Genomic DNA, 21945 nt, shown 5'->3' on the forward strand with positions numbered 1-21945 from the left:
TCTCCTTTGTTCTCCAATAACTATAATTACTATCATTATTATTATTAGTTTTTATAATGACTGATGGCTTATCATCCTGTGAGTGATTAACGAGTAGTTTAAGTGTGTGTTGAATGGTCTCAATAATTATTGAAATATATAAACTCGCATTGGTCATTGTGTCCAATCACTGTTTATACGTTTCTGCCACGTATTATCATTCTTATTCTCATTCTCAGGTACGTCTATTTAACAATTTCAGTAACAATAACAATAAATAATTTATAATAATTTATTACAGATAAACATCTACACAATTTAACAAATAAACTGAATTACGAAAAATAAAAATGGGCAAATTACCATTTTTATTGATGGTATTCCTGGTCGCGAATCACCATCAAGCACACGCTGGATTCCCAAGTCTAAACACAATGATGGGCTGCGTAGATGTAGCTACAGATTTATATTCTGGAATCAGTGACTCTATTAAATTGTTTAGCGAACCACAGAACGTGTCAATTCCCTCAGTAATTCAAGATAACGCACAAATAGTTGAGGCTTCTAAAAACAAATTCAATACTCTAAATCAGCTCAATAGTTCAGTTTCAGAAATAAACGACAATGCAGATGCACTACACAACAATGTTGGAGTTATTAACAGAAATGTTGGCGATCTAATTGAAAGTAGTGTCCGTATAGACAACAAATTGACAAACGTATTGCATAAGATGGATTATATTATAAACCAATTAGCAGTAATTCCGTCGGCTATTTCTTCAAAAATGAATGAATTACTAAAATCGTTGGCAAAGAGATTATTAAATAAGCAGTATATGAATGCAGGGATGATAAAGTTGAGTCAATCTATTACGAGAATTGACCAATGGTTTAATCTATTTTTGGATTGTCTTAATCTGCAAAAGCCGCTTCTATCAAGTACAGTAGACAACATCATCAATGTTATTACAAGTGACAACGCCTTTAGTTTGAAACATACTCTTGATCATATGTATAGTATGTTTACTGCGGAGAAAGATTCTACGACTATTTTTTCTAGTTTACTTGTCTTTGTCACTCAAAATGAACAGGCGAGTATTCGACAGTGATATATTTATTTAGTAATTTATAGATCACTCAAAATGGGATAGCTTTATATAATTTTAGTAGTTTGCAATTCGACGTAATACTTTGAATTAAAATCTGAATAAAAATTAAACCGTTTACTCATGCAAATACGAGGCCCATTATTGCATTTATATTTATATTTGTTTGAAAAAATATTAAATATCTCGTGTCTGGTAATTGTTTTGGCGACCAGAAAAACAACACAATACTACCCTGGTGGAAATTTTCCGGACTTCTGTCTTAAAAAGTCTTTGGAACTCTAAAAAAGTCTTTAGAACTCTAGAACTGAGTTTTTAAGACAGAAGTGCGAAAAATTTTCACCAGGGTAATTATTAAAATATTTTTTTCGCAACTAACGATCCGTCTTTTATTATTAAATCGTAAATTATTATTACCAGGATTAACAACTGCTTAAACAACAAATTTAATTCGTTAACAAATGTAAACAACAGTAATGATTTGTAAATATATACCGATTATTTAAAACGTCAGTCCCTCAACTAAATGTCATTAGTCGTAAAAGAAGTAAAATATTTAGACGCCAAAAGCTCGAGTACGCCATCTATAAATCTAATTAACTTCGAATGAAACCATCAAACTTTTCAGCCTGGTTTATATTTCACCCGCTAAAATCCATAGAATAAATATTAAATAAAATTTAAAAATTGTCAAAATCTCGCATTTATGAATCCAGAGGTTATATTTCGTCAATAGTCGGCCATTTTAATTTCTTCAGGAGTCAGCCATTTTAAGTTACCTTAAACTAATAACAATTATCTTAAATAATTCACAAATTTTCTAACAAGAATAATTTAATTATCATTGCAGTACTTGGAATTTGGTGAAAAATGTGATTTGCAATTATCATTCCAAGATCATATAAAAATAATTTATAACCTTGTAGCTGCCAGTGAAATACGTGGATTCATTATGACTGTGTATGCTTATCATTATAAACAAATACAATCTAACTATACAGGTAAATATACTATTTATCAATCTTTAAAAAAATGTATCTTCCATTTTGGCTGCCCTATTGAAATATTTTGCCGTTACTTTTGTTACTTAGTTATAATTGATAAAAGCTTAAAACCTACAATTCCACAACATAAAACCCTTTTTTTTAATATTATTACTTAAGAAATATTTTTTTTTTCACTCTTTTGTTTTTTTTTTTTTTTATTTCTAATTATAACTTTGTTTTTCCTTATTTATTCTGAATATTAAACTGTAAGCAATTTATAGAACACAATATTTTTTTAGCTCAAAAATATTCTTTTCAATGTGAAAAAATAATAGCAATAAATTTTCTCTAAGAAATTTTTAAAAATAAAACTATTGTGAAAACTAGGCCAAATGCATACGATGTGTGCACTTTTGGATTTTCTGAACTACATTTTTTTTCTTCTAATTTTTTTAACTTTGTATTGAAATAATGTTTTATTTTATTGTTATCATTGTAGTAAGTTACACCGGAGAATTGGAAACCGCTGTGAGATATACATTGAACCATATAAAAGGATACTTACAAGCAATGAAAAAAGCCACGGAAAAATCATCGGCTGAAATTTATCGCTGTGATCAACAAAAACATATTATAGGTAAATTTTGATGACAGTTTTTAAAAATTATCTTTAAATAAGAAGTTTTAAAATCTGAGACGATATCAGTCATGATTAAACTGCCCAGTGCTGGGATTGAACCCATAATTTCAACAATTAAATACAACTATCTCTAACAACTCTTAGTTTTAAAGATATCGGCGATAAAATATAAAAAAACAACGATTTACTCCATTTTTCCAGATATCGCATAATGTAATTCAGAGTATGTTCCAAAACTTATATCGATCCGTTATCTTTATAGTGTTTTACGACCGCAATCGTTTCGTTAGTTAAAACAATATCATCTGACATTTTTTCCGGATGTTTCATATATTAACGCTGGTTTAATTCAAAGCTCATGTAACTATCCGTGTAAATCGTTCCTATTAATTTCTGTCTAAAAATATTCAATATTTGAGCATAATCATGAGCAAAACTTTGAAAAACGATTCTTTTTGATTATTTCAAAATCCTAAAATTTTTAAAAATGAATGCGAAACATAACTCTTTTCGAACTTGAAAACTCGAAAATACCAATTTACTCTAATGTATTGTTGAGCTCAAAGAGCCGAAAATGTAATGACAATAATGTTTTATGTTTTTGAGCTCCTTAAGCTCGAAAACAGCGGGAATTTTCGGAGTACGCCTACAGAGTAAACCGGTTTACAGATTTTTTCTAGAGCAATAGATAGTTGAATCGTTTATTTGAGAAACCCCATAAGTCATGTTTTTTCGAAATTGGGTTTTTTGCATTTTTGGGTTCTATGAATGTCCTCCCATAGAAATTAATAAAAATATCCATCAAATTAGTTTTTAAAAAACAATTAACGGGATGACACAAATTTTATTTTATTGAGAAACCCCATAAATCAACGACTTATGGGGTTTTTCAAATAAACATATGCAGTTTTAGTTTTACAGAAATAATTTTTTCCTTTTTATTTAAAATTCACGTTTTTTTTTTTGGGGAAAAAAAGACTAATTAAAATACTTAAATAAATTATTATTTTTTGTAATTTCTGAGTTTCAGAAATTAAATACATATTATAAACTTCATTTTATCAGTCTTTTTCAGAGTCACAAACATTATTCTCTTCAATTATTTATATACTATTTCAATGGTAAATTTTTCCAGAAAAATTTTTTTTGTATTTCCTGAAAAATTTTGTATTCTTGACTTATATGGGGTTTCTCAATTAAACGATTCAGTTATCATTATGCGTATAAATTTACTTGACGCACTTACATTCACTTGTCGCACGCAGATAATCGTATAACGCACACAAATAATATCGTGGAAACAGTTGAATGGACAAACAGTTACTTGGCGAACAAAAGAGCGTGCGCTATGATAGCACTTATATCGCATGAATGATGAAAAACTTAAAACTGTTCTCGAATAGGTATATATTTTATGATATTCATTTTTTTTTAAGACGACAATTGTTTCCGCTTGGATTCGCTTTTTGGACTCTACTACCTAAATGCCAAACAGCTCGACGAAAACTGCATCATTCCAAAAAACCTTAATTTGGAAAATGTAGATATAAGTCATCTCAGCTCGCCGTCAGCTTTCATAAAAACTTATACACCGAAATATAAATGTAATGGAAGATTACACAATTGTACCAATGCCAATCCTATGTCATTTTGTGAATCTGTAAGTTCTATGTTTTGTAATTAATTTCCGTTTAAACACGATTAAAATCTTTTCAATCGGATTTAATCGGAAAATAATCAAAAAATAAATTATTGTTTTCCGATTGATCCCTCTGTGTACTTAAATAATATAATTTGGCCTGCTGCGCTTCTTAATCATATTGTTGATGTAGCATCGCAGCAATAACGCATGGCGTTCAGGAGCGGACCTCGGTAAAGTCAGACTACCGAGGATAACCTCCTGAGCACTTAAACAAACAAATAATAATATTAATAATGTTGTTATTATATTTTTGGCATAGATGACCTTTTATTATTAAATTTACGGTGTCTTATTTTTATTTATATTAGAAATCACAAAGACCGTCACAAATATATATATTATATTCATAGAGAATTTAATAATAAATGTATTAATAAATTATCTATGCCAAAAATATAATAATAACAATATCATGAGCATGCGCAATGCAAAACGTACTAGTACAAAAATAAAAATCAAGGCAAAGGAATTCAATGAGTAATAGAAGAAAAATTTAAAAAAGGATAACCTATATGATTGGTTAACTCAGAGGTATAGTTAAGATTACCTTAACTTAGAGCAGTTGACGCAATATCAAACGACCTGGGTTTTATTCTCGGACTAAATCATCATTATTCTGTCTCGGTTCTTTTCTATTATAACATTGAATTCACTTACAAAAAATAACAATAATAACAGTAATTGGAGTGATAAATTCAAATTTATATGTCAACAGAGAATAGGAACTGGGCGACGATATGAATGGATAAGTGAAGAAACTGGTCTCATAAAAATACAAGATTGCCGTGGACGTTATATCGATACATTAGTCTACTCTGAATGTCAAAATTTAATATGTCAATGTTCAGAAGAAGGACCAAGAACACAAGCAACACGAACTATCAGTTTGCGACCACAATGTTCTGACATTAAAAATAATAAGTATGATATACTATTATTATTATTTCTTTGTATTTAGCATGTAATTATTTCAATAGTATAATTCAAATTTTCAAATTCATTTAAAATTTTTGAAATCGAAATATAGCAATGGGGGGTACTCATTTTAATGGAAATCAATTGATTTGCAAGGTTATGGTATTAGTTTGAGCTACAATAAATTTGGATATTATTTTACTTTTGTGACGAAACTATGAAGCTTGTAAAAAAATGTCATAAGATTTTTATTGTACATCATTTCATTTCCTACAAATTATCCTTTGAAAATTTTTCGAAATTCCGATATGCTCTTTAGTTATTTGCATTTAAACATCAATTTCTTTAAAAAAATCATGTTCTGATTTTAATTAATTGTCTCTTGCATGAGTACGTTAATCTTTAAATTCCCGCTAAAAAATTGAAAATTTTCAAAAATTCGGGAATCTTAGAATCTATTTGATCGATCGATTTGAAATTTACAGAAAAGTTGACGGCCGACAAGCTCTTTTGATTGCCACCTCAAACATGTTAATCGGTCAGTTCATTAAAAAGATATTAAAAGTTTACATTCATACACACACACACACACACACACACACACACACACACACACACTCTGACATCCTTCTGAAAATAGTCAGAATAGCTTCCTAGAACCTCAAAACGTCGACATCTAATGGAAACTCGATTTTCGAAAATCGGGGTGAAACCAATAACTTCCTGAATTTTTGAAAATTAATAATTTTCTTAGCGGGAAGTTAAAAATCTAGAATTTTCGTTTGTACAATCAATTAAAATCAGAATAATAAATATGGGGATAAAATTCTAGTCCATTAAAACTGATCTCTTCTTTTTAAATTAGAATTAAAATATACCAGATGAATTTGTTTATTTCTATTGGTATTATTGGGTAAGATGTTAAATCGACAGCTAGTTGATAATTGCGGCTATATGACTAATTTTATAATTAAAATAAATCGATGTACCGACTAATTCAATTACTTTTTTACAATTAGGGTTGTCACGAACGTTCGACTCCGCAAGAAGGATAATGTTGTTCACATACAGATCCAACAAGGTGCACTACTAAATGAAGGTCGTATAAATACAAGTACTCTGGAATGGGTTCCACTTGGAAAATTCTCTCAAATAAATTCCGACGATGGGGAAATAGAGTTGGTTTGGTCAAATGGCACAATGCAGGAAACGCTTATTCATAACCAAGATTACACATACTTGAGTTACAATCGTGCACAGTTAAATATTGATGACATTACGGTTGAAAAGGATTACATCGTTACCGGAGTCAAGTTCAGCCCTGAACATCCAAATACAAGAAACGGGTCGAATTTAAGTCCAATACAATTAGAAATCCATACTACGCGATTTGATTATTATGAGGGCAAACTACTTCTTGGAAATGATTACACTAGTGATTATTGTAAAAATGATGTTGCCGGACCATGGAAGTGGATGAATGCAAAACATGTCGACGCGAACAAGAACACAAGATATAGATGGCAAAGGTATATATATATTTATTTCGTAGATGCTAATTTTAATAGTATAAAGGACTGGTGGTATTGAAAATAATGGGCAGGAGTTGCTTCTGCTGATGATTTGGAGGAATTTTGAAAGATTTTTTTCACACGTAATAAAATTACTTTTCAGGGAGGAATTAGATATGTCTGATAAAGATAATCCATTAAAAGGAGTAAACAATGAAATTGATTCAAGTGCGAATGAACGTGTAACATTCCAACCGACAAGTTATAAAAAAGATTTCGGACAATCGACAGTCCCATACTTTGACTCGCGACCCGCTATTATAAAATCTGGTGTAGCACTTGGTGGAATTGGTCTCACTCATCGTGCTGCTAAAGGTTACGGCGGATTCATTGCACCAAAAGTCTTCACTCTTAATCATGTAGATTATATTGATTATGACATTGATGTAAATGCTAAAGTCACTGAAATAGTTGAAAAACTAGGAAAGGAAGAAGAGAAGAAAACAAACGACTACGATGAATATAATTCTTTTTAATTCAATGTAAAATTTTTATGTTATAATATTATAAATCGATTTCGTGTATAATGTAACGAAATTTTAAATTTGATTGTGAATAAAGAGAGATAGAAGTTTAATTACTATTATTACTATTATTATTATTATTATTATTATTTATGTTTGTTTTTAATGCTCAGGAGTTTATCCCCGGTAGTCCGACTCTACCAAGGGCCTCACCTGAGCGCCAAGTCGTTATTGCTGCGCTGCTCCATGAACAAGATGGTCAGCATGGTGTTCTCGCTAGTGGAGACACAAATGACTGTTTCATTCCTCCTAGGGCACCAACAATGAGTACAACAAGTTTGACACGGTAGCCTGGATAAAGGTTGTCATTTTCAAACAGGAGAATTTGATATATCTGGTGTTTGTGCTCTTCTTTAACCATGGTCTTTTGCTCAGCAGGTGCTGAGAACTTAATAACATAAATGTCACGAGTGGTTTTATCGAAGAGCACAATATCAGGCTTGCTATGGTCAATCTTCCGAGTTGTTGCAAATGCCACGTTCCAATAAATACGGCAATGGTCATTCTCAACAACTTGCAGAATATTTCCTGGCAGATAAGGCAGCATTGGTGTTTTATGGATACCGTGCATATGTCTAAGGTGATAATAAAGTACTCGCAGAGCAGCAGTATGACTGTATAGATGCATTACGCACCAGCACAGAACATCCTGACAAGAAATGCATAAGTGTCTCAGGATGTTGCTTTCAGACCCTACACAATGTGTAGGGTAGCTGCATCTGGTGCACTTTAGCACAGTATTCCAGAGTGTTGATTACACCATCTTCGCAGGCAAAAATATTCCCCTGAGTCGCGGACATCAGACCAGCTGACTTAAGAAGGAAAACGTCTGCTGGGATAATAATAATAATAATTGCTAATTATTAATTAGCTATTATTATTATCTATATTATTAAGAGAATAAGGAAAATTTTGTTTCCGCCATATCTATATGATAGAATTGGTTAATGTTATTAAATTTGGTATCGTTAGAAAGGTCTTGCCTTGAATTTGCGCCTTTTCATAAATTAAGCTCTTTCTTTAATATTGCCAAGCATTGAGATAAATTGATTTATCTATATCATTCGAATTACATTTAAATTACGCGGAGAAAAAGACGATCGTATTTATTTTGTTTAAACAAATTAATGTTAACTATTCTGTCACTAAATATGATTGAATGTCACTGAATATATAGCCATATTATTTATATCGTGTTACTAATTCCAAAACAACATATTTTTTTATACTCTCTTTTGGTTTTAGGAAACTTATCAAAGCCAAAAGAGCAAACAGAAAATAAAAATTCATTGACGCAAAAAATCTTCAGTCACCTAAGGAAGATTTTTAATTACCCCAAGAAATTTTTCGCATTGTGAATTGAAAACAAAAATTTATTTAAAACTAGATAAAATTTCTTGACGTAAGAAATTATTTTTTGCCCAAAAAAATCTTTTCTCGCCCCAAGAAAATTTTTGTATTTAATTCATAATGCATAAAATTTCGCATCGCAAGTAAAAAATTTTTTGCAGTTAAATGTTCTTTTCTTCTGTGTATTTTATAATTTTAGTAGTGATATTCAGACAGTCACGTAGTGACTGCAGGTTGCTTGTTATTATTAATAAGGTTAATGCTAAGATTTTATTGTAGGCATAGTATATAATTCAATTGAAGGGATAGTTGAATACGTGGACGATTGGTGATGTAAGACTTTTCCACAGTGCTAAAAGAATTTATTAATGGGGGTGCAGAGGGGGGAGATGATTTTAGTGAAAACGACGGCTATTATTTAATAAATTTTTTATCACGTACGTTTATTATCATATTTAATATATTTCCGGACAATTGAGTGGTTTTATAGGTGGAGTTGATGAGTAGCTAGAGGGTTCAACTGGTTTTCCAGATACTGGCTGCTATAATGTTCAACAAATAAGTTAAGACGTCATGATAGACGGATAAAGACGCACTGACTGTGCGTCATTTTTACTTTATATATAACTTATCTATTGCGTTAATGAAGTAATGAGCTGGAAAAATAAATGACTTATCATCGACTTGACCCCAAGCTATTTTTTCTCGAATTCATTAATTTTAGTCTGATCCACCAGATCATGCTTCCAAAAATATATTAGTACTATTTAATATACTAGATGATTTATTGATTACACAGAACTGCTATTTTATTTATTTAGTACACAAAAATGCATGTGGAAAAAAATCATAGTTCACTACAAACGAAAAATTTTCGCGCAAGAAAAAAATTTTTATCTCGATCTAGCTCATCGAAAAATTTGATTTCCCATTTAAATAACATAAGAAATTTTTTTTTTTAAGCTTTGAGTTTTTCTAACTTATTAACAGATCTATAGATAATAAATAAATAAACTAATATGCATTTTTGTAGGAAATTGAACGCTTTACAGTAAAGGTGTCTTATCATTTCTTGATAAATCTACTTGTTCATAAGTTTGTTCAAGTTAAAGTTAAAAGTACAATAAATTTTCATATGTTAAAAATATTTTGAATTTTCGTAAATAAAATGCCATAAATTTTCAAAGATTTCTTGTAAAATCGATTTGAAGACATTATATTCTGAACTTTCAAATCCAAACATGAATTTTTAAATTTCTACTTAATTTTCAAAACATTTGATTGAAATTTACAAAGAAAATTTGAAAATTCAAAATATCTTACTAATTTTTAAATTCAATAATGCAACTTAATATAAGTTTATTAATTTTCAAACACATATTTTAATCTTAAAGATTATTTAAAAATTTTGTAACTTACAATAAAAATTTAAAAAATTCAAATTATTGTAATTGGGCATCTCGACTGGAAATTGTCCTAATACATATATTAGGTTCCAATTGGGAAACGCTGTGGCATACCCAGTAGATCTACTCTAGTCGTAACTCAATCGGGAACTTATTGGGATGTCCCAATGCAAAAACTAGTTACTCAACATCAGTTTTTCCTGAGTGAGACCTGATTGGGAACTTGTTGGGAGAACCCAATGCAAAATTTAATGAATTTTATTGGTTTTGCCACATCGGGATCCAATCGAGAATTTGTTGGAAAATTACATATTTAAAAATTTATTTTGGAAAATTCGTAAGATTTCATGTTATATTAATCAGTTTTTGCCCTCGAGGTGTGAGGGGCCTGGATAGGTATCTTTAAAAAAAAGTAGTAGTAGTAGTTTTAAAGACAAAAAATACATACAGAAAATTTAATCCACCGTGTAACTGAACACGTAGAAAAAATTTATTTATAGATATTTAAAGTATGAGCATTTGGAACATTGAAAAATGTAATAAGCTCGATTCCAAACAACTACAAAAAAAAAATAAATTTATTCACATTAATAAATAGAAAATTTCTAGTTCATGAAATAATAATCAAACTGAAAAAATAACAAATTCATTACAACTTAGTTTTATAACTGAACTTCAAACTAACCGGGAAAAAGTATGGGGCTTCAAAGATCAATAAAAATTTAATTTCCTTAGGGTTAAACTTTTTTTGTTATTTTTTTATACGCACTCATTAATTTGAGAATAAAAAAATAAATAATTAGAATAATTTGTATTGTTCAAGCAGTGATTAATATGACGCACTTGTTTGCTACGTTGTCGTCTTTGTTCTCCAATAACTATAATTACTATCATTATTATTATTATTAGTTTTTATAATGACTGATGGCTTATCATCCTGTGAGTGATTAACGAGTAGTTTAAGTGTGTGTTGAATGGTCTCAATAATTATTGAAATATATAAACTCGCATTGGTCATTGTGTCCAATCACTGTTTATACGTTTCTGCCACGTATTATCATCCTCATTCTCATACTCAGGTACGTCTATTTAATAATTTCAATAACAATACCAATAACAATGAATAATAAATAATAAGTTATTGCAGATAAATAACTAAACAACTTAGCAAATCAACTAACTAACAAAGAATAAAAATGGCCAAATTACCATTTTTAATGGTCATTATTTCCATCATAAATTATCAACAATCCAACGCTATTGTAAGTCTTTCAAGAAAAATATCTGTCGAAACTTATGTGAAGACTATAGCCGATGCTTTCTCTAATGCTACAAAAACATCTCCAATTTATAATTGTAAGAATAATAACCATAATAATGACAATAATAATAATAATAATAATAATAATAATAATAATAATAATAATAATAATAATAATAATAATAATAATAATAATAATAATAACCTATATTTAAATTGTAATTTAGATTCACCAGAAACTACTGTAAATATATTGATGAACGACACGAAGTTTGTGCTTGATGTTCTGGATTCTGCGATTTCGTTAACTTCAACGCAAACCTTGGGAGAACTTTTTGAACCTTTTGTCTTCACAATACAAGATGATTCTGGATTTAGGAGCGCAGTTAGCAATCTCCTAAGATACAGTCAAGAGCTTGATAACTTCTTCGCGAAGTTAATAGACTTGGTTCATTTTGATGAAAATGATAATATTGTGATAGTAAATACACAAAAAATAGAAGCTTTCACAAATGAAATAATTGGGTTGCATAGTTCAAACTTGTATAATATCACAGATGCTATATATTCACTAATTACACCGGGCGAAGTGGACAATATTTATGCAACAGTTATCTATTTTTTCACGGTTTATGAGGAAGTAAATATATATTGTCAATATAAATTATTTTAAATATTTATATTTATTTGTTGCGTTTTTTTAAGGCCGTCGACGATTAATTTGAATTAGTGGCCATGTTAATATGACATTTTATTTATTGTAACACGTGTTATCACTATCTAGGACAGTTTTTTTAAAAATATTAAATTAATTGAAGACTATATGAAAATTTATAAAATTATTATTTGTAGAACATTAAAATTTCTACAAAAAGCTCGTAATCTTTTATCCGAATCGTAACACGAGCTGAAACGGGTGTCATATTTTTAAAAATAATAAGAAATCTCCCGCAAATAATCAGCAGTAGTAACATACGCGGAGTGAATACGGATTTTATTTCAGTCCCCATTTGCACCGGTCCGAGAAATATAAAGAATTTAATAAATGATTGATTTAGGGTTTAATAATTAAACATAATAGTCAGCTGCTTATAAACTAAAGAAAATTATTTTTCGTAAATACATGTAAAGGGAGCTCGTAATTATTTCCGTACTCAATATAAAAGCAAAAGTATAAAAGACCGACTCTCGCTTTGTACTAGTAATTTTTTTTATAATCAATATTTTCCAAAACTTCCATTTTGAGTGAAATTCATTCCGAGGGAATTAAATAAATAAAAAATCATCCACTTCGGAAAAACTCTTGATTCACTCCGATGATTTTTTACAGTGCACTTATAATTTGTAATCATAATATAATATCGACCCACACGGAAAAAGATATATCCGGGAATATATGCCAGCAAAATAGCATACATACGACAATACTAAAGATATAAGCGAGATATATACTATTTTACCGGGATGTATATATTTTCGCGCGGGGATAAAAAACCAAGCTGGCTGCTGACACTGTTTGAATAAATATCACTTTTTAATTCTAATAATTAATTTATTAAAGCAACTTAAATCTTAATTTCAGCTGGTAGATCTTGAAAATCAATGTGACTACAATATGACTCTACATGAAAGAATGAAACGTATCTACGACATAGTCGTCATCAATGAAATAAAAGCATTTATAATGACAACATTTGCTTTGAATTACAGACAAATAACAACAAATGGTAATTATCACGATCAACAATTTATGCAACTAATTATTTATCAAACTTATTTATATTGATATTTATCCTTTTATTACTACTAATTGTAGATAATTTTGAGCGTCAAATAACTGAAAACATTAACAGTATGACAGACCGGCATGATCGATACATAACATCTATGAGAACAATGCTGTCACATTCCATGCCCAGTAATCTACGTTGTGATGCACCAGAAAACGTACTTGGTAATTAAAAAAGTTATTGTAACGACAATTTATTACAATAAGTGACTAAAAATTTAAAGCAAATTTCGACTGAGTCTCTAAGATCAAAATTTTTTTTTAACTTTGTTGAAAATAATAAAATTAAAAATTCTGCGACTTCACGAAAGTAAACTTGAATAACAGTTGACCCTGTGAGCCAACCCGAAAACTTCCTTCCGTTTTCGGGCTCAGAAAGCTCAGAAATGTTATTATTGTTAAACTTTTGAGTTATTCAAATTCAAGAAACGCCTGTCCAAAACAAAATATATTTCGCTTATGCTTCGATTAACAAAAAAATATTAAGATTTTAATTTTTCAAATAATTTGAATACTAATCAGCCGATTGACTTCGAAATCTAACCAATATTAAGACTTGATACGCCATTTTGATTGCCCTAAAGAACGTTCAAATTTCGTGAGACCGAGTAATCGTTAATTCGTTTAAGAATCAGAAAGCTCAAAGAAACAAATATACTGATGATTATTATCGAGCTTGAGGAGCTCGAAAACAGTAGGAAGTTTCTGAACTGGCCTGCAAGTCAACCGTTCTTCAGATTTTTTTAAATAATAATAATAATAATATTTTTATTTTCTCAGGTGAAAACTGTTTCCGTCTAGAAGATTTATTTGAACGGGTTTACGTTAATCAACGTCAGTTATCATTAACGTGTGATATTGACACTAATTCATTTGTATCGTTTAACGAAATTGAATGTTTATCTGTACCGGAAGCTAAATATAATCGTTATTACTGTCCAACTAAAATGTGTCATGGTAGATTACACGACTGTGTACCCGCAGATCGATTGGCGTTTTGTGAATCGGTAAATATTTTTTTTGCAACACCTGCTTTGAAAGTTCAATTTCCGAGCGCTGTAAGTCGTGTCGGAAGCGCAAAATATATGCAGCCTTATCTATACATTTTACTTAACCACACTTGTGCGTTAAATAGCCCATAATTTTACAGTTTTAACTTTAGTATACTAACTTAGTTATAAAGATGTCACGACCAATGCTTCTATTCAATGTTGCTCTCTATAACTAATGATGTGATTGTACTTGAAGCAAGTGAAATGCCATCATACGTTGAGACAACGTATTACTTTTTACTTGTTGTCGCCCATGTGACATGTATTGTATACAATAGACAACTTTACTTCTCGAAAATTGAACTTTTATAGCAGAGTTGGCAAAAAATTCTGTATCCTACTGGAAGACTAAGACACGAACATGACAACGCTTTAAGGTTATGATACATTGACAAAAAGACTTGTGTGGTTGTCGCTTACTCGCCAAAGGCTCGTAGCGACCACTACGCTCGTCTTCATATCAATGCATTATAAGCCTTACACTCATGTTGCGACAACATGATTGTCAAATTATTCGCTCCTTGGTACACATGTAACATAAATTACTATTTTAATATTGTAAGGTGATTATTTATTTATAATTTTACCATGTAAAAAAGGACAAGGTAAGTTTTAGATTGTAATTGAATTTGTGCATTACTACACTGAGAAAAAAATTTTCTTCTGACAACTAAATTTTAGTTATGACAGTGTAATACAGGATACCCCTAAAGTACTATCAAATAGGGTTATCATTACTCTGCTAATTAACAGCGGCAAATCCGTCTCATAAATGCTTCAAGTTTTGAATATAATGAAACAAGTTTCTTACCAGGGACACTACAAAAAGTAGGCGCGATCTAGTGATGAGCACCGAACTACTCCCGCTACTGCTGCCTAGCACCATAACTTTTTTAATCAATAATCATTAGATTTTATATAGTTATTAACATCAAACAAATATATATATTTATTCTAAATGAATATATTTTTTTGTGTCTAAGTAATATTTATTAGAGTTAACATAATGATAGTTTGCTTTAATATTTGAGTTTGTTGGCACTACAAAATAATTTAGTTGTCTATCAAATAAATATTTTATTAACTTTACCAAATGATTTTATTATCGTAGCAAGATAAATATTAACGTCAACCAGATAGAGTGTATTAAATTATTTGATAAAAATGACAAAATAAATTCTCTTGACGTAATAAAATTGAGTTGTCCCAATTAAATATTAATTCAACAAAATTTAACAAAACTAATTTAAATGTCCGAAGAAAAATTTTTTCTTAGGGTATATATATATATAGTTTGGTGGTTAATTTTAACTCACTTACTGTTTCATTTTCTTTAAAATTTTTTCGATCACCAATGATTTATTAAAATATTTGAAATAAATAAATCAAGAGACAGGTCATTAAATCCAATATTTCAGCCCCCGGGTATCAATTTAAAATAATCCTATTAAACAAAGTAATTAGAGCCAATTTTTAAATAACATCGGATTATTTATAAATAAAGAATTATTTCATTTTCAAAATTTAACAGATTTGTTAGAAACTGACTTTACCCACACACTTAAAATAATAAATAAATTTGTACTTCTTACCGGAATTTCAGCCATATGAATTTGGCCCACGTTATTACTGGGCAACCGATTCTGAAGAACTCCAAAAATATTGCAAAGGATATTATGTCGATACGATGAAAAAAGCCCCCTGTGATAATTTACTGTGTCAATGTTCCGAAGAAGGAGCTGCATCATTGGCAGTACGTGCTGTCAATTTAATGCCTCAAATGGCGGATATTGAAAATAATATGTAAGAATTATTATTATTATTATTATTATTATTATTATTATTATTATTATTATTATTATTATTATTATTATTATTATTATTATTATTATTTCAATTAAAGGGTCGTTACAAATGTGAAATTTTCAAATCAAAATAATATGATCCACTTACAAATTGAGCAAGGTAGATTATTACCAGAAGGTAAAATAGACGAAGCAACAATTCAAATGGTACCCGTCGGAAGATTTGGTTATTTGCAAAATACTCCTGAGGGTTCAATTGTTCTGTTGGAAAATGATGATCCAGAGGAACAAACGTACCTTGAGCTCGATACTGATTACACGTACTTGGGATACAATCGCGATAGATTTTTAATTGATGATATTATTGCTAAACCGAATTATGTCGTTACTGGTGTGAAATTGGGACAACAAGAACCAAATCCTAAAAATGGTAGAAACAAGAGTCCAATACAATTGGAAGTACACGTGACTCCATTCAAATATCATAAAGGTCTGTTGAATCCAACTAGCGAGAAACCATCTTTCTGGATGACACCTCGCAGTATGACTACTGGTAACTACGAATATGAAAGGTAACTAATGTTTAATTTTATACTTTATGATATCTCATTTAAATTTTAATCAAATTATTTTTATTAATGTTTGTTTAAATGAATTATTAATTTATTTGAATGTAAAAACAAAATCAGTCATAATATTTCAAATCGACATACAACGATAAATGAAAAGGTATAGATTTGCAAGACTTCACGGAAAAAACAATAGATTAGTGGCAACTTTCTGGGATAGTACGGAGTACTTTCTATAAAAAAAAAAAAAATTTCAGGCAGTACTGTATGCTATCTAGATTGTATTCACTACTCTCTGGGATAATATTTTGCACTATACCACAGAGTTGCCACTGCTATATTGTTTTTTCCGTGTACAGTATTGATTATCAGAAAATTGTTTTTTTTTTTTTTTAATTTTTTACTTCTAATTCGTAATTTTCACTCTAATACTACTATTGATGTCGATTGATTAATAAATATTCAGCTATGAATTCGACTTTGTTAGGTTTCAATTTCATTAAAGGGGTTAAAATTTTTAGTGACATCAAAAGAGCGTACCCGTATGAAAAAACAATACATGGTTAAAATATATTAAATCATATATGTTTGCAACAACAAAAATATATGATTCATGATATATTGTATATTATAAAAAATCATATAGAGATTTTGGCCGATTTAATATAAAATTATCTATAGTAGTAAATATATGTATTCCACATATATAACTTATGTGTTTTTTATATTAAGCTATATATACATATACATATATATATATATATATATATATATATATATATATATATATATATACATTTACATATACCTTATAATGTATTGTATTGATATATTTCCTTTTATATTCGAAAAATATAAAATTTTTATATGAAATGAAATATATGGTAGCATATAATTTATATTATATATGGCACCATATATTTTCTTTGTTATATTTAAGCATATATTTTATTCGGTGTATGTATATAGGTATAGTATATATTTGCATCAAATTAACTAATTTTGAAAATTTTAACTGCAATTTAAAAAGTATATTAAAATTTAGATCTAATTTAATTGGAATTGGTCATACGAGTAAGAAATTTTTTTTTCATACATAATATAAATATATATTTTTATATATGATCAGAATATAATTTTCGTATATGATAGAAATATATATTTTTATGTATGATGATAAAAATATAGTTTTCATACATGACAAGAATATATATTTTCATACATGATAAAAATATATTTTTTGTATATGATTGACGTATATATTTTATATATTGTAAACATATACAGACTCGTATATGACGAATATTATATTTTTTAATATAAAAAAAAATGTATCAGAAAATATAGTTAAATTGGCCACATATATTTTCTGATATTTATAATATATTTTTACATATATGTTATTATCATACGAGTAAAAAGAGAGGGTTGAATGGATCACACAAGAAAATATATTTTTGAGTGATTTTATTTTACTGCTTGTGCTTATGGAAAATTACTAATAGATGTTTGATAATTAGTGGCCCACTAATTTAAAAAATAGTCATAGATATGAATCTGAAAGGTCTGTCCATTAAAACTGATAGCTCTTTTGTAAAAATAATAATTCAAATGGACCGGAAAAATTTTTTACTTAAAATATAATCAGACTCTGTCTGATTATATTTCCTCTGTAAATAATTGATTTAATTATTGGTGTTGCTATTGTTGGGTAAGATGTTAAACCGACAGCCAGTTGTCCATTGCGACTGTTTGACAAATAATAAATTGAAGAAGCTATAAGAAGAAATGATTTTTAAAAACTTTGATCACTCCGATAGCATTCGCCTGGAAACTCACTGGCTAATTGTATAATTTAATTAATTAATAATTTTCCCTTCCATCAATATACTGACTAATTTTGATGATTATTAAGAATTTAAATATTTAAAAATTATAAACGACGAAGTATAATCAAACATTCATCTAAAACTCAATTTTATGTCTAAATATTTTTAGATGAAAAAATATTTTTTATTTATTGCAGAGAAGAGTTGGATTTATCAAATGTGGGCGATTCACTCAATAATACATTCATCAATTTATTAGATTCAATGCCAAATCAGTTCATAAGATTCCAAACGTCCGACCATACTAATTTCGGACAAACAACTGTACCATATTTCGACTCACGTCCAGCTGGAGTAACGAGTACCACAGCATTAAGCGGTGTTGGTATTATTCACCGTGGAGTTTATGTGCTAGGAGGATTTTTAGCACCAAAGATCATCGGAATTGATCATTCAGCTCATGTTGGAAACAATGCGGAAGTTACGAATTAGAATTTTTCAAAATAGTTGACAAAGTAAATCTTTGGTCATAATTTTGAACCTTTTAAATTTTTACTTTATCTTTAAATTGATTTATTCTACAATGTAATGAACTTTGAAATTTGATTATTAATAAAGAGAGATTTAAATTTAATTATGATTATTTTATTATTACTATTATTATTCCCCTTCAATAGCTGCTTCAATGGTTTTCATTCAAACAAAGAATAATTTATAATAGCTACATTTTGATTCAGAAGACGATTTATAATTTAACTCCAAGGTATTTATCTGAACATGTACAACTAATAAAAAACAAACATCACTATAATGCAAGACAAAGTAACTATTTAGAAATAAATAAAATAAGCACACACTCTGGAGAAAAATCAATCATATATTTAGGGTGTAATCAACTACCTGATGATATTAAAACTTAAAGCAGAATTCATATTTTTAAAAAACTATTAAAAGAGTATATAATGAAAAATATTGAATTATAAATTCTAGAATTATGTGCGAACAATTTTACCCTTATTGTTAAGTGTTATTGTTAGTTAATAATAATATATAAAAATATAAATATATAAAATAATCTTTATACATATAATAAAGAGAAAATAAAATAAATTTAGTCAGTGCCATGTCTTCTATGATAATAAAAATTAAAAAAATTTAATTTTGGTATCAGTGTAAAAAAATATTTTAGACGGCTAATAAAAAAAAAATTTGACTGTGTGCAAATTTTTATTTTTTAACAATTCTATCATTATACAATCTTCGAAACCAATAAGTTTGAGATTTTAATAAACAGTTAAATTTAAATTATATTTTATAAATTTGGCAGTAAAACTCAAGCAATCACGTAGTGACTGTAGGTTTCTCGTTATTATAATTATTATTATTAACCAAAATAATTCAGGGGGCGGGGTGGAATTTCAGTGAAAACGACGGTTGATATTCAACAAATTTTTAATCACGAACGTTTATCATCATATTTAAAATACTTCCAAGCAATTGGGTGGTTCTTATTAGAGGTGATGAGTAGCCAGAGGGTTCAAGTGGTTGTCGAAATACCGACTGATATAATGGTTAACAAATGAGTTATGACGTCATTAGACGGACAAAGACGCTCTGATTGTACGTCATTTCAACTTTAATCATAACTTATTACTCCACTTAATTTACTCTTAAGCGTTGTAGGGGAAAATTAACTACTGGAGTTTTTTTTATTAATAATATGTAAAAAAATCCATAGATCACGAAAATAATAATAAGAAAGCTCAATTCGGTCGCGTTTTTTAAATAAATAATAAAATAACAATAGAGAAGCCGAGACACCGTGTATTTTTACTATTAAGTCGCAACAACAGTATTATCCTGTTGCAGCAACAGAAAATTTTTTTCCGTGTAGTTTGCTTTACATGGAGAGAAAATTATGGTGACAGTTACAATATATTATGGGAATGGTTCCCATACTGCATGGTAACCGGTTTTTTTGTAATGTTGATTATAGGAACGGCACCCATATATATTATGGTAATCATTCTTATAATTATGGGTATAATTCCTATATGGTATCGGAATAGTTCCCATGGAATTATGGTAATGGTTACTATAATATTATGGTAATAGTTACCATAATATTATAGGAACCGTTACAATGTGGTTATAGGATTGTTTCCTATTTGCTTATGGGAACTATTCCTATGAGTATGGTAATCATTACCATGATTCTTTCACATGCGATATGGGAACTGTTACCATAATGATAGGAATTGTTCCCATACTTATGGAAACTTTCCCAGAAACTATGGATCTATATCCCATAATCCCAAGTAATCATTACCATAACAGTATGGGATGATATTTCATAAACGTACTAGGAACAGTTACTATAATTTTTTCTCCGTGTACACTTATAAATATGACCAATTTATGGCATTACTTAACGCAAATGATCAAATTGATACATTCTACATAAATAATGCACCAAGTATTGAATTTGGTTCTGTACATATATAGCTTTTATGTCAATGAAGCCTGATCAGATCTAATCATATATAGGTTCATATATAATTATATATAATCCATGTATAATCGTATATAATCATTTATTCTCACTTATGATTATATAAAATCATTTTTCATCGGGATTGCAATGGCTGTTAAAACTAACTAGATTTTAAATTGGTAGAGATTCGGAATGAGAACCGGCAGGGGTTACCTAATGTACCTTTATATGGAGCATTCCACGCTAAATCACCGAGGTCGTGGACCTGATCACTATTTATATAACCAATTTTTTCACATGTTATAGTCCTTGTTGAAAAACGCATCCATGATTTTTTTCGAATTTTTACATTGCTTTTAATATAGATAATTATATAAACTTATGATTTAGGGGGCGTGACGATCAAAAAAATAATTTTGGGAAACAACAGACACCCTAATAAATATACAGGCATCATTTAAATATGAAGATCGTTTAAGTTGAAAACTCAAGCGAGATTAATTTCCGTATGAGAAAAAAAAATTCCTAAATTTCGTAAGAAACTTTTATTTGCATTTGAAAAAAACGATTTTCAGAACCAACGGAGAAAAAACAATAAGAGTCAGAGTAAAATTAATACAAGAAGTTATTAAGAATATTAAAATGCCGCAAATGGCGACCAGATAACTTGAAGCGCGGCTGAGCTGTATAGAATTGAAAAAAATAGTTAATTCCCAAATTGCGTTTTAAACGAAAAAACTTCAAATTCAAAGTAAAAGGGCTTCGAAGAGAATTTCCGTTTCAATATATACATCAATATTTTGCTGTGGGAGTGGGTAAAAAAAAGGTTCGTTCAAAACGAATCACCCTAGTATATTTATGTATTCATTAATTTGAAAATTAAAAAATAAATAATTAGAAGAATTTGTTTAATGCAGTAGGTGATATGTATGACGCACTTGTTTGCTACGTCGTCGTATTTGTTCTC

General features: G+C 29.0%; 2 protein-coding genes across 3 annotated transcripts; both read left to right on the forward strand.

Annotated features, from left to right (window-relative positions):
• The first annotated feature begins 82 nt into the window (after positions 1-82).
• On the forward strand, positions 83-7476 carry LOC103579806 (conserved uncharacterized protein family 3). Its single transcript, XM_008561339.3, has 8 exons — positions 83-218; positions 281-1070; positions 1936-2086; positions 2571-2708; positions 4148-4371; positions 5129-5334; positions 6348-6857; positions 7003-7476. The coding sequence occupies exons 2-8, from the start codon at positions 330-332 to the stop codon at positions 7373-7375; spliced, it is 2343 nt and encodes a 780-aa protein (XP_008559561.1). The 5' UTR covers positions 83-218; positions 281-329; the 3' UTR covers positions 7376-7476.
• A 3657-nt stretch (positions 7477-11133) lies between these two features.
• LOC103579808 (conserved uncharacterized protein family 3) lies at positions 11134-19118 on the forward strand. 2 transcript variants are annotated; one of them, XM_053740131.1, is made up of 9 exons: positions 11134-11258; positions 11318-11535; positions 11668-12080; positions 13023-13167; positions 13257-13394; positions 14010-14236; positions 15885-16084; positions 16185-16658; positions 18682-19118. In XM_053740131.1, the coding sequence occupies exons 2-9, from the start codon at positions 11376-11378 to the stop codon at positions 18974-18976; spliced, it is 2052 nt and encodes a 683-aa protein (XP_053596106.1). In that variant the 5' UTR covers positions 11134-11258; positions 11318-11375; the 3' UTR covers positions 18977-19118. The 2 variants fall into 2 exon arrangements, with proteins under 2 accessions (XP_053596106.1, XP_008559566.1); XM_008561344.3 differs by having other exon boundaries at positions 11135-11258; positions 11327-11535.
• The last annotated feature ends 2827 nt before the right edge of the window (positions 19119-21945 follow it).

Source organism: Microplitis demolitor, chromosome 6 (genome assembly GCF_026212275.2).
Source record: "Microplitis demolitor isolate Queensland-Clemson2020A chromosome 6, iyMicDemo2.1a, whole genome shotgun sequence".
In the NCBI taxonomy this organism is placed as follows: Eukaryota; Metazoa; Arthropoda; class Insecta; order Hymenoptera; family Braconidae; genus Microplitis; species Microplitis demolitor.